Source organism: Nannobrachium achirus (assembly GCF_963921795.1).
Source record: "Nannobrachium achirus genome assembly, chromosome: 19".
Taxonomy (NCBI): Eukaryota; Metazoa; Chordata; class Actinopteri; order Myctophiformes; family Myctophidae; genus Nannobrachium; species Nannobrachium achirus.
Genome location: NC_137826.1, coordinates 35455066 through 35469718, shown reverse-complemented (window position 1 = coordinate 35469718; position 14653 = coordinate 35455066). Strand labels below are relative to the sequence as shown.

Below are 14653 nucleotides of genomic sequence, written 5' to 3'. Positions count from 1 at the left end.
TAATACACATAGACTTATTTTATTAGCGCTCAAGGTTTAAGGATCCATGATTAAAGGGTGGAGTTTTGTCAAAATAAATGTTTCGATGAAACCTGCTGACTGCATGTACATGTAACTCAACACTATGACTAATCTATCTAGGGACTGTACTGACTGAATATATTTTTATTTGACATTTCATCTCAGTTTGACAGGCTTAATGCTCACTTGACTGGTTCCTCATTTTGCTTAACAATTTCTTGTTTTATATCTCTGGACATTGAAAGACACAGGTATTCTACAGGGACTTAGTTATTCGTATGAGAATCTACTGAAAAAAAGTGAATGACATTTAGGCCTATCGATGTAGCACAGCAGAAACATCACAATTAATATGTACACCAGGTTGTCTCTTTCTAAAACTTGGTCTTTTTCTTTGATCTGTTTTTGTTTTCCACTCCGTCTCTAGTCTGAGGGCAGCTAATTTATACCTCCTACTACAACCTTGTCATTTTCTTAGAGAGTGGCAAGCCGGGGATCCAGTCACCAAAATGGGAGAGGACCTGTGATGTTCTGCCGCACTTTTTATTTCTGTTTTATCTATTAGTTTGGTCATTAAGGTCCACAGAATGAGAGGCCTGCTCTGCCGGAAACATCGCGAAAAAAAGTTATGGCCATTTGTATATTCACTGTCCCATTGACTCCACTAGAAATATTAAAACAAGAAAAAAAGTCTGCTTTAAGTAGCATGTGAGGGGTCAAACTAGGGGTTCTTCATCATTCTGAATCCATTGCAAGCATTTATTTTGCATGAAAAACATTCCTTGGGCAACATTTTTGCCACCCAAAACTGTGAAAAATGGGAAAAAAAAGTGATGACTCATCACTTTTCACAGTTGTTATATTTTGCCCAAGGAATGTTTTCATGCAAAACAAATGCTTGCAATGGATTCAGAATGATGAAGAACCCTTAGTTTGACCCCTCACATGCTACTTAAAGCAGATTCCTTTTCTTCTTTTTTTATATTTCTAGTGGAGTCATGGGGCAGTGAATATAAAAATGGCCATAACTTTTTTCGCGATGTTTCCGGCAGAGCAGGCCTCTGATTCTGTGGACCTTAATGACCAAACTAATAGATAAAACAGAAATAAAAAGTGCGGCACAGGTTCAACCCTATTCCTTGAGCTTTTGGGCATGTGGATCCCTGACTACTACTATCTGTTAATCTCTCTAAGAGCGTCTGATTTTGACTGTGATTGTTCATGAACTTATATTATGTAAAGCTCAAAAGCACTGTCTGTCCAAAATAGCAGTGTGCAATGCAGGAGTGAGATGTATAGGCTACTATAGAGAGGATCTTCATCAGGATCTCAAAAGCCAGTGATGCTGACCTTAATAATCATCACAGAACCTACTGACCATTCATAACTTACATTGGCTAAGGAGAACAATACATCCGGCACTGTTCTTTTATAAACAAAACATAAGACAGCCACAAACTTTCCATAAATGATTTCATTTTTATCAATTCAAAAAAGGAAGAAATGATTGTGCACAAAAAAAGAAAAACAACAATTATATTTCTATGGCCTTCAATAATTATTTGGCAATAGAAAATTACTGCAACCATGACTAAATTGTTGTTATAAATAAGGAGGGACACAAATGTGTGCAGTAGTGAATTACCATCCCACACAGTTTGGTGTTTGCCAACAGTTTCACCTCTTGCACTGGGTAATCACATCAGTAAACTCAGCAAAGGATCTACTCTAACCAACAACAAAAACATTCGCTCTGATGTTCGCCAAAATACATAGAAGATACAGTATAAGAATCTGATGATTCTTCCTGCTACTTCAATTAAAATAAAAAGCTAAATAAAAATGTATTGAACTCCTATTAGCTTCAAAAGTCCTAATACCTAAACTAAACCTAATAGCGTAAATCTCCTGCCCTTTTTATTTATTTCTTTGACTGAAGTGCTTTGTAAGTAGTAAGATTATACAGCCTAATACACTGTATTCTCCGCTGTACAACGGTATTGCACACCCAAAATAGTTCTACAAGCTCACAACGCATCGTATTTGAGACGTTACGAGCTTGTAGATCAGCTATTTTGGTCATGCGACTTGTAAAAGTAAAAACACAGTTTGGGCCATATCTTGAATTTTAAGATATTATAGTTAAATGCGGAAGAGGAGAAATACCATTGCCAAGTGTTTTTGTACTGAACAAATTTCCCAGGTTAAACATTCATTGCAGAATAACATACTGTAGTTCTTGAAGAAATTAAGTAAAATAATTGTCATCTACACTTATGTATATTATTTGATAGAATGAAAATTAATGTGTAAACGGCAATGTTCTTTGGCCGTGCTACATCGTCTACATAATATGCAACCAGTCTTTTTGCATGGTATGCATCTATTGCCAAGAAGCAACCGATCGCTACGTTAGACAGCCAGAGTACAGTTGTTTGACATGTCTTCCTCCATAAATATACATATTGGCCCGGGGATAGTAGTCAGTCAGCCATTCCATACTGATTTTAAAGCTGCAATCCGTAACTTACTTTAATGAATACAACGTTTAACCAATCTTTACTGTAGACTGAGTATGACAGAATATGATAGATGACAATATACACTAACTACTAGCACCTCATTTCCATTGAGAAATGTAGACCTTTGTGTCAGGTAGGACACCTACTGGTTTACAAGTAGTACTGTCTGAAGCTCATAAGCATAACCCTTTCTCCCTAGGCCAAGTAGGGATGCCTTCTTGGAGAGCGGTATAACTTAGAAGTTTGGTCTCAAATGAGACCCAGGTTCAAATTCTGGTTAGAACATGAAAATTACAGATTGCAGCTTTGTTAAGACTATCTATCTCAATCTCGAGTTCATTATAACTACGCCAGAACACATGTGAAAATATATACACTTATTACAGGAGGGAAGTGTTTATTCCTGATTGAACAGAATAGATTGAATCTGCAATTAATTCATTAATCAATCAAAAATAATATATTTGCATTGAACGTGTTCTTTTACAAAAGCAATTTATGTACCAAACTGTGAAAATTAATTTGACAAATAAAACCATTTAATCTATGCCAATTTCTTAACTTCATTAAAGTAGAACATTTCCAAGAATGACTCATTAAATTACGCTAAATTGAGGTCTTGTGATGTGATATCTTCTGGGAAATTGACTGTACTTTCTGCATTTACTCCAGATCCTGATACATTTGTATGTTGCCAAACTCACTATGAAGAAAATCCATTGCTGCCTTCCTACTAACACTGTTATAAGTGACCATCTCTATTCTGTCAACAGACGGTACTGTAGCTATGGCACTACAACTGTCTCTGTGCAGATGTGCATACAGTAAAGCGTGGTCAATGTGTGTGATGTGGTGAGGGGGAGATTAAAGTGCATTCAAATGGCGCACAGAGCAGGGAGGCATAGGGCATAGCAGTGGATGTGGTTTTCTGCTGCCACTATAAAAAATTAAATAATCTGCCATTAATTTTTCCCATAGTGATTTACAAAAATATTTATATCAATTATTTTAATCCTAGATTCAACCCATCCAGGATCCTGGTGAACCATGACTATAAAACCTTTGATTTCTTGAAAATATATATATATTTTTAAACCGCTGAACAATGGTTATTTATTAAATGTAGTATATTGTATAAATAAATATAAACAAAGGTTTTATGGTCATGATTCACCACAATCCGGTCTAGGCATTCTCTGCTGGACTTTTCTTACATTTTAACATGGGCGCGTGCGTGTCAATCGTGCACGGATCATATACCACGTGTGTGCACGCCGTTCACAGCTTCCAAACAAAAACACCTGCTTGCAATTCGGAGCCTCCGTTGCCGAGTTAGCCACAGCTTTATTTACACAGTAAGCAAACGGAAACAGGATCAGGAAGCGGATAATCGGCTATCTGCCGGAAACGGAAATGGTCCGTCCGTCGAATGGGACCGGAAGCACTTTTTTCTCTGGTCTCTCGGGCCTGGCGGCCTGGACCAACGGCTTTTTCCAGGGATTCTCGGGTTGGGGCAGTAAATGAGTTAAAATAATTAATCTCCAAGGGAAAATTAATGTCAGTTTTTTTTTGTGGCACCAGTAAACCACGATCCACTGCTATGCACTATTTATTGCACGTGGATCAGTCCTCTTCATCGCTCCAGAAGGCATCCTCTTCATCAAGATCCACACCTTGGAACAGTCTGGAACAGACAACACAGAGCATGTCTTTAAAGCATACAGTACATGGGCCACAGGTGGCCCCGGGTTCCACATGCGACCCCCACCTTCACTTAATGTAGGTTAATATCGGAATACTGATATTATTGATTTCAGCTGTTCCAATTCCAAACATGCAAACATGTTTCACTTTAATTACTTTAATTATTTCATTCTATATTAGTAGCTACTGTAAACTTAATGTATTACAGTATGTGAAGAGTTTTGTATATTGTAGGTGTTGAGGTGTGGTGTAACAGGAATTGTAATTGGTGAAGGCAAAAAGCATAATTTAACGCTGAGTTTTCTGTCACCAATCAGGGTTGAGTTGAGGGTAGAGAAATCAGGGTTTAAGTGGAATTCCTTGACTACCTCCCTTAAAACATGTAGCTCGCTGGCAACCTTTCAGGAGGTCAGAGAAGGAGGTAGTTAACACTTCTCCCATAGACAGGCGAGAAGTGAGCACCTCCCCTACCTTGGCCCCACCCCCTTGTTTCCACTATCCTGTACATATAGTGTTTTTATAACTGCGGTATTATTGAATGTTTTCTTTGCTTGCTATTTGTTATGTCCATGAATTAAATACCAAGGACTTAAAGTAAAAAAGACTGTAAAAGGTCTTATTTGGGATGTTCCTTTTAGGCAGGGTGTTTAACTGTACTTGTACTGCACTACATTTCTATTGTATTGACTTTACTTGTACTGTTCTCCATTTTTGTTTAATAAAATAATCAATCAATCAAAAAGTCTGGTTGTAAGCAGGGTGAGTGGGGTTTACATACTGGTTATAGCAGGGAGAGTGGGGGTTGTTGAAGTGACTGTAAGGGTTGACTTTGCTGAGCTGTCCCAGGCACAACCAGCAGAAGTACTGCCTGCAGGATGTGCACGTCATCTTGTTGCAGCCGTCTGATTTCTATAGGACACAAGGTAGAGAGAGAATGAAACCAGGGCAGAAACGACTGTTCGAGTTATGTGGGAGCTGAGCTACCATAAGGAAGGGTCTGAGCTCCCATGACATAAGTGGGGTCTCTAACACATTACCACTATAAATTCACTGAATGTGTGTGTGTGTGTGTGTGTGTGTGTGTGTGCGCGCTGTGCGTGCGTGTGTGCGTGTGTGTGCGTGTCCTTAATATTATCTCGAGAACCATCTAACCCAGTGGTTCCCAAACGTTTTAGCCAGTGACCCAAAAGAGAAATTAGACGTTTGCCCGGGACCCAAACTAGTGAAAACAGCAGATCTACAAGCTCACAACGCGTCGCTTCGTGCCGCCTTGTGAGCTTGTAGATCGGCTATCTTCACTACTTCTTAAACATTTGTGTCCTAATTTATGATTTTCTTTTTCTTCGATTTCTTCATGAAATTACTGGGGGGGAAAAATCTATTGAATTTTGTTTTTAATTCATGAAGAATTCAGCTTTTTTGGGAATGTTTATTGAAAATGTTTTGAAATAATAATAATTATATGTAGGAAACCAAAAATTAAGGGACCCATAAATATGTGTTTGGGAACCAGTGATCTAAACCATCGACTTCAAACTTGGCTTGTGTATTGCTGAGGACCCACGTGTGAAGTCAGTCAGATGTGTGGTTTCCCCCAAACATCTATAAGTTTAAAAACGTCCCTCTCTCGTACAGATTGGGACCTACGTATGTCTTTCCACATCTCTGCCTTTGCCAATGTATTTGTCATTTTAAGTTAAATGGTCCAACCAGGGCAGGAATTTCAGGGAGGCCATGGCCGTCATTGCCCCTCAGTTTGGCCTTGTGCCCCTCCAAAAAATGGCATGCCCTGAGGTCACAGTGGCCTTAATGCCCCAGCTGACTGTACGACTTTCTCCTTTGTATCGGTCTTGCCAACATCTAGACACCAGTCTCTTTCTTGTCATGTAGACACCAGTGTCTTGTGTTGAGTCCCCATTTTTAAACCAATCCAGTATCTTTGATTGGTGCAGCATGGGCATCATGGGCATGGATCAGATTGTAAATACCATTATTTATTTCACAGCAGATAGTCTATATTACATTAGATAGCCTACGTACATCCTTAACCCTTAAATTCATTATTTTTTTTCCAATGGACCAAAATGAAAATGTTTAATTTGATGGCCTTCCTGCCCTGGCATTTGGCCTTTGTGCCCTCCAAAAATGAACAACACCAAATGTCAAGTGGCTTTGCCCCTAAAATGATGAAATTCCAGGCCTGGGTCCAACCCATGGTGTACATATACCTGTATATTTGTCCCACAGCGTGGGCAGCCTTTACAGTTTTCAGTGAGCCAGTCTCTGCTGAAGGACTCTTCCACTGCTTTCTGGATGACCCTCTTCCCAAAGCGCTGCTCCATGAACTTCTTCCCTTCTGTACTGGCGGAAAGATACTCGTCCCTCAGGCCACGCAAATCATCTGTAGGGAACAGGCGACGCTGGCTTTAAGTCATCTTCTTCAATACATGGTGAACTTGTTATTATCTTGTGATATCTAACTTTGTTATGGGTTTTAATCTGGGCAATGGCCAGTCAGTATAAGTCTACAGCAAAAACATCCTTGTATGCCTCCGCAGGAATATGATTCATTTAAGCCAAAAAGCTAAATTCTTGCCTTGACTTTAACCCATTAAGGCCTGTTTCGTGGACAAGGACCCCCAAATTGATATGTATTTGCCCATGGATCCCCATCTGAAAATGTTTTGTGTCAGGAAATGCCAGAAGAGAAGATTTCTTTTGTTGTGTTCGAACAAATTTAAAAAAGAAATGTTCAAAAATAGAAGATTTAAAAACTTGTAACAATGCTAAAATCTAAAATGACACAGGTGTGCATTCATGGTTTTAGCGGGTTAAGGCAAATCTCTGTTTCTGTTGGAAATTCGTCAAAAATAGGTGATGGTAAGCAAAAGGCTAAGAGGAACAGTAGGAGACAGAGGTAAAGACCTGCTTTGAATTTGCAGTGGGACAGGCCATGGTAGGCCAGCTTGCAGAGGGTGCAGAAGGCATAGCGACAGACAGGACAGATGCCCATGGTAGTGTCTGGCTCCACCATGACGGCGGCAGCACAGGACTGCCGGGGGCAGTACACCACGTCTGCCATCAGGTCCAGACTGGACTGGAGCAGCAAGCGGTCGTATCGAGCAAACAGCTCCTCGTCCACCAGCTGCTTGACCTGAGAAACAAGACAGAGAGAAGGATATACCCAGAGCAAAATTCTCGTTACCAGGAATCTACTGGCAAAATATACATGATGCATAAGGCAACTAGAGAGCGCGCACACACACACACACACACACACACACACACACACACACACACACACACACACACACACACACACACACACACACACACACACACACACACACACACACACACACACACACACACACACACACACACACACACACACACACACACACGAGGCGTATCAAAGACAACATTATTACAACTTATGTTGTGCTTATCATGTGCCAGTGAAATCCATAATATTCAGTGGAGCCACACAATCTAAAAGCTTGTAGATTGGCTATTTTCACAACCCTTGCCTTGCTCACCTGCAGTGGTGTGGCAACAGAGGTACATTTTGGCTCGGGGCAATTAAGGCACTGTACGTTGCCATCTCGTATCTGAATCTGGAAGTACTCCGTCATGCAGGCTTTGCAGTAGACGTGTTGGCACTGATTGAAGCACAGGCAGCCCGAGCCCAGCTTCTCCATGAAGCAGATCCCACAGCAGAACACCTTGCCATCAAACACCTTCTGGCGCTGTGCCTCATCAAAGTCCAACAGCTGAGGTAGGATGTCGGCGCGTGGGTCCACTGCCAGCACGGCCCGGGGGTCCAGCGGAGACGAGGGCGACGGGGACGAAGATGGAGACGACTGCGATTCAGAATTTCCCCTTTTCTGTTTCCTCGGTCGCTCTTCTTCTTCCTGATCAGAGGATTTACCGGAACACTTCACGGCTGAAGAGACTGAAGGAAAGTGCATATACAGTATACAGTATGTTTCGAGAGATATCAGCCAAACCGGTTATAACGGCCATTATTTGACTTTTGACAACATTAATAACTTTCATCTTGTCTGCCCCTGATCACAGTCAAACATTCAACTGGGTAAAGACTGCAAAATTCAGATTTTCAATAGATGAGCTTTCATATCCACACCCAGCCTATTCAAATGCAGTCTCGGGTTGGATTGGGGCACTATTTGACCAGTAATTTAAGGATTCTGGCAGCCTGCTGGACACAATACGCTCTATATGCTGCTAAACTATGCGAAATATCTGCCCGGCCTGCGCACCATGATGCAATCACTAACACAACAGTCCACAGAATAAATAGCAAGCTCAAACACCCAAATACCATAATACTACTGTAATGTAATATCACACACACACTGTAGAGATGTAGTTTCAACCATGAGCACTACTACAAAATAGTAAAAAGTAAAAACAAACAATAGCCTCCTTGGTGGGTAGGGGCTTTAAGGCACATTTATGGGAGTGAATGTGGTTACCCATCGTTAACCATAGCATGACGTCATATTTATACAAATTAACATTGTAGTGCACTCACTTCATGAGCCTTGGACACAGTAACTAATATTGAATGTAGTGCAACTGACGTTAGGCCTGTAAGTAGTTTCCTAGTCGTGTCTTTATCATCTACGTTTTCAGAGAAATCCTTTTATTTTAAAATCCAAGTCATTAAAACTGAAAGTGAAACTCAGGGCTCTTATAAACTGGGGTTCATTTGTAGAAAACAAAGCCGTCTTTCCCTCTTAAAGTGTGCTTTGTTTTGAAGTTAACTGCAAGTCCGTGGGCATGATGGCACAATGTAACTCTAAAGTGTGCTTTGTTTTGAAGTTAACTGCAAGTCCGTGGGCATGATGGCACAATGTAACTCTAAACACCAATAAATCGAATTCATATTAAAGCCACACAACTAATGTCATGGCGGGCATGAGAACAAATGCTAAATCCGAAGGTGTCTGGGGCGAAGACCTCAGTTAATTTTGAGCACATTTACAAATGTTTCATTTAACATTTGATGATATATCCACCCTGACTACAGGCACATTGAAGTTTGCGAGCCTTGACTTCTGTTAACGTACATGACCTAATCATGTATCCCAATAAATGCACGCTATGACATCATGCAATAGTAATCACCATCATGACTGGGGAAACAATAGTGAAGCTTACACTCAGCTTACAGCTAGTCCACTTGAAAAACATCTCCTTTCACAATGTGTAATTGTATTTGACGCTTAAGATGGGCCCACAAGGCACAAGAGTCTAATGTTGTGGCCACTGTAACTGTAAGGCGTGCCCACTAGATGAAGATCTAGTGAGCACAACTCCCGAGCTCTGGCTTTCGTGAGGCACGACTTTTTCTTGTGGCCACAAGACAACAATCTGAACTGCGCCATGTCATCACCTCTCCTCGTCCGTCAGAGATCAGTCAGAGATAATGGTCATGGTTTCTATTCACTCACTGAGGGAGAGACAGAAACTCTGCAGATGTTTCTATGTACTGTGTATATCTATGTAATGTCTATCTATATTGCCTATGTACTGTATGTACAGATTTCTATTTCTTTCTTCCTTGCGTCATATTAAGTCTCTGGACACTCTTTCCTGAAATAATGCATTCTGTTGATGAATTTGTTGCCTTTTTACCTTAGACTTAGTGTAACTGTTGCTTTTCTTGTTTCATCCATTTTAACTATTTTTGTTTCCCTTGTTTTTTTACTGTGTAGATTAAAGTTATTATTATTATGCTTTCTCTTTGCATAGCCAGGCTAATGAGCCCCTTAACACATCGTCTCATATTGTACCAGTAAGCACAGTAAATGAAACCCACGCAACACTTGCTCTCATATTGTACCTGTAACAGGCTCACTCTTCTTGCGTTCACTGCTGGCCTTGTTTCCTCCCCTGACTACCTCCAGAGGGGACTGGACACCCAGGAAGTCCAGTGCCTCCTCCTTGAGAAACTGGACCCAGGTAAAGAGGACAACACAGCCCTGGTTCTCCTCCCACAGCTCGTCCAGACGTTTGCACAGGGAACTCATCTAACGAGGCCCAAAGAGGAAAGATATGTAGTCACACACACACACACACACACACACACACACACACACACACACACACACACACACACACACACACACACACACACACACACACACACACACACACACACACACACACACACACACACGGTCGTCAGAGCTGTAGTGTTGAAATGACAGTACACTGCTTCTACAGACTAATGTTTGGTATAGTGAGGTTTCTGTTCAGCATGAGCCTCACCTGTGCTCTGGTAAGCCATTTGGAGCTGATCGTGAAGATTGGTGCGGAGGAAGATGGATACTCTGAAGGAAGCTCGAAGTTCAGGACCAGAGGAGGTAGGAAGGAGACATTGTATTCTGCCCGTTTTTCCGCTGTCAAACAATTCAACGTGGCACATTTTAGGTTAGAAAAGGTTGAGAGCAACACTTAAACCCTCTATAATTGGTAAAACGGATCTGGAAATAATGTACTTGATTGTAACATAAGTAATATACTGTAGTATTTGTACATCTGTCAAAAGGATAAAACCCCAGAAAAGTTTGAAAGCTTAACATTTCCATTGAGATACTTTTTTCCCAAAGTCCCTAAGACAAATAGCAAACAAGCGAAAGAAAAACATAGTTAAAGTAAACAAACATCTCCTCCAACAGCATACCTTTCACGACAACTTTGAAGTCGGGAGGTAGTTCCAGACACATCTGCATCTCTCCTCCCTGGGCCGTGTTGGCCCGGTGGAACTCCTGCTCATCATAGATACTTGCTAGAGCAAGCAGCTCATCCTCCTGCGATTCTCTGTCCTCCTCAGACATTTACATTCCTACAACAACAACAACAACTGTACTTAAGATTATTTCATACTTCTGCGATGCACTGTCAGGCTACATTGGAGCCTAGCTGCCCGGACCGCTAGTGTCAACTAAGTAACACTACAGCCACTGTGGTAAACACAGGTGTCACATGTTGCCAGCACACAAATGTCAAATAACGATATTGCTTATTATTCAATACAACAAAACAAAAAACCAGTCATCACTCATCAACATAATAATGTATACCTTATATTGCGACATAGCATCTGTTCGACAGTCCATTCTTTCGACACGGGTACCGACGCGGGTGAGTAGCTCGACTGCCGACGCGGGTGAATGTTTAACCTCTATGCCTAAACCTAACGCAAACCCTAACCTCAGTAACCGTGACACGGGTGAGTAGCTAACCTGCTGGTTGTCAAAAGAATGGTTGTCAAAAGAATGTCAATAGAATGACACATCGAAAGATTCTCACCTTTGTATTGCTGTATCTGACAGTATTTTTCTGTAATGGTAGAATCGCAAATCTGTGTCACTCACTCCCCTGTTCCCCTCTCTGACAGCTATATCAAAGTGATTGCTGTCTCTGATGCATTCATTGATTAGAGATAGCACTAACGAGCACAGAACGTGTTTGACACTTTTATGGCAATCAACTCAAGTGCACAACCCCTTTGGAGTTCAATGGGATCAATTAAGATCTCCAGGCAATCTCCAAGGCACACTAACATAAACTACAGTCTCTCTCTTTCCGGAAGGTTGGCATGCCTTAACAGAAGCCATTGTTCTTGCCTTATACAAAATAAATAAAACATCCAATTTGACATCTTGAAACCTATACAACATTATGTCACTGGAGGCATAGGCTGAATGTCAGAAGAACCACTCAGATTGGAACTATTCATTATTATTGGCAGTGGGGTGGGGGACCAGAGAGAGAGAGAGAGAGAGAGAGAGAGAGAGAGAGAGAGAGAGAGAGAGAGAGAGAGAGAGAGAGAGAGAGAGATGGGAGTATTTTGAGATTTCAGGGGGGACTTTGCCCCCTTTCTGACACAAAGTAGCTGTATGTATGGCTGTGGGCTAACGTTACCCCTGCAGCTGGCTGTGTTGCTGTGGCATCATGTTTAGCAACAGCAAGCATGTAAACGTCGTTAGCAGCCGTCATCTGACATCATTTGGCCTGCCGTGTACAGAACAGTACTGTGTGACAGACATATTCTCTATCTATAAACTTTATTTACTACGCCGTTCAACACATAAGCTATAAGCTATTAGCTAACGTCATCCTACAACAACCTACAACACGAGTTGATCATACATTCGTTAGCTGATGGTCGACAGCTAACGTCTAGTTGACAAGGCAGCACATTATTACACTATTACAGTATTGTTACTGAGCGTGTGTACACTAGTTATCCTATAAAAGTGACCAGTTTATGTATTATCCTTACCTTCTCCACACTCACTGATTGCAGAGACCGAACGACAGCAGCAAGATTATGTATCGGTAGTGTTGATCCCATAGCGCGGAGGGGCCGTAGCGTTGTGATTGGCCCCTTGGTTGCTGGGTAACCTATTTAGTAAGCTAGATGATGATGTAAAATGTTTTATGTGACCGCAGTAGTGTGTTAAGTTCTTGAAATGTTACAGTAGGCCTTTAATCGTTGCATGTTTAAAATACAAAAAAAAGACTATGGGATTAAACTCCCAACCTATGATCCCTACCCTACTGATATGAATATGATTGGGAAGTAGGCTAGTAGTCCTATATGACAACATTGGGAGCCCTGCTAGGAGTGTATGTATGTTATTTTGATGACAATTTGGAATACAGACTTACTTGTGGTATTGTTACTTTTACTTAGGCCTAATTTAAGTAAGAAATCTGAGTGCCCTACTTGGGGTCATCATCCCTGTTCCCCACTTCCCCCCCAAAAAAGGTGTGTTCCCCGCTCAACCAAAAACTGGTGCCCAGGTGCCCAGATGTCTCCACCCCTAACTTAGGGGTGGAGACATCTGGGGACTTAGGGGCCCTAAGTCCCCACTCATCTAGGTGCCCACTCGTCCAAATGCCCAGATTGCCCACATATGTCCCTATTGCCCAGATGTCCAGGTGCCCACTCGTCCAGATGCCAAGTCATAACAAAAGTATGGTGTCCAGATGTCCCTAGTGCCCCCTGTCCCACTAGTATTCGTAATTTCTCCTCATTATTGTGTGTTCTGAGTTGTTATTAATATTAGAAATTAATGAATGTTCAGGAAATGGTGGGCCCTGGGCAGTTAGCCTACAATAAGCCTATCCTTTTCAATACAGCCATGCATGCATTATTTTTTCAGGAACTGTTATACACGTCCTTGTCCCTTGTATGCCCATTTATGGAGATATCTGATGTCATCAATATTAAGCCCATATCTGGGAATGCCCATATAATGGCATTGTATATAGTGGCCCATATAATGGCATCAGACATCTATGATGTCAGACATAGGTCATCTCCATATTTGGGAAAATATGGCCACATATTTAAACAACCAATTTTTACATACCAGTCAGTCACTCAGTCAGTCACTCAGTCAGTCACACACACACACTGAATGACACACAGCAACAACACCATGATCTAGTGACACAGAAACCTGTGTCCATCTGTGACCATCTCCTGACATATTGATTATGGGTTGGTTTTAGGCATGTGAGTTACTGTACCTCCGGTTGATTAATCATGAGATTAGAGTATTGTCTTAAGAGTGGAAGCACAAGGTACAGCACTGTTCTAGGGAAATAGCCACTGTCCTTCAGCTGCTTATCTGACCTATTCAAAACTATGTACCCTCCTGTGGCCCTCATGAGTCATGCCACTTTCATCTGACATGTTCAAAGTCCCCTGCTAGGTCAGACCTGAGGTTTATAGCAGGGGTCTTCAACAGGGGGTCCGGGACCCCTAGGGGGTCCTCAGAGTTACTCCAGGGGGTCCTCCAAATCTTTGTGTGGTAGAAGCTTTTTTTTTTAATCTTTTTTATATTAACCACTTGAACCCTAGTGTCCTGAGAACTTTAGCCAAAAATAGCAGATCTACAAGCTCAGTGAGCTTGTAGATCAGCTATTTTCGGCTATCCCCCTCTTCTTTGGTGTAGAGGGGGAAAAGAGCAGACTAAGTACAGGGTGAAAGGTCAAGTTTATTAAGTATTGATGGTTCAAGTGGTTAAATATCTCAAAACACAAATTGACATGAATCCAAAATGATGATTGTGCTGTCAAACAATGAAACTATATGGTCAAACAATGAAACTATATGGAATCTCTGAAAAGGTTGTGGGGGTCCCTGCTTCATCTCTCTCTCAACTAGGGGGTCCCTGGCCTGAAAACGTTGAAGACCCCTGATCTGAATATAATGTATGAACAATGAACATACAAAAAAAAAAAATCACTCATTTACTATAACATCATCATCATAATAATAACAATAGCCTACTTAAGGTCCTGGAAAGTTCTACAATACTGACATCATACCCACTATGATACTGGCCATGATACTA

General features: G+C 41.3%; 1 protein-coding gene across 2 annotated transcripts; it reads right to left on the bottom strand.

Moving 5' to 3' along the window:
* Window positions 1-2980: 2980 nt before the first annotated feature.
* Window positions 2981-12635, bottom strand: LOC308304275 (E3 ubiquitin-protein ligase RNF14-like). Of its 2 annotated transcripts, none has more exons than XM_080748842.1 (9): window positions 12568-12635; window positions 10963-11124; window positions 10548-10678; window positions 10120-10306; window positions 7787-8202; window positions 7173-7401; window positions 6476-6648; window positions 5026-5156; window positions 2981-4227 (listed from the first exon to the last, which is right to left on the bottom strand). In XM_080748842.1, the coding sequence occupies exons 2-9, from the start codon at window positions 11114-11116 to the stop codon at window positions 4167-4169; spliced, it is 1482 nt and encodes a 493-aa protein (XP_080604968.1). In that variant the 5' UTR covers window positions 11117-11124; window positions 12568-12635; the 3' UTR covers window positions 2981-4166. The 2 variants fall into 2 exon arrangements, with proteins under 2 accessions (XP_080604968.1, XP_080604969.1); XM_080748843.1 differs by lacking the exon at window positions 12568-12635 and adding an exon at window positions 11592-11620.
* Between the last annotated feature and the right edge of the window lie 2018 nt (window positions 12636-14653).

What these genes read in the sequence shown, in the direction of transcription:
- LOC308304275 (XM_080748842.1), bottom strand. Translation starts at nt 11,116, where the DNA reads ATGTCTGAGGAGGACAGAGAATCGCAGGAGGATGAGCTGCTTGCTCTA. An exon ending in GAAGAGTGAGCCTGTTACAG is followed by an intron (nt 8,203 to 10,119) that starts GTACAATATGAG and finishes ACTTTCCTTCAG; the next exon opens with TCTCTTCAGCCGTGAAGTGT. An exon ending in CACTCTCCCTGCTATAACCA is followed by an intron (nt 4,228 to 5,025) that starts GTATGTAAACCC and finishes TGTCTGTTCCAG; the next exon opens with ACTGTTCCAAGGTGTGGATC.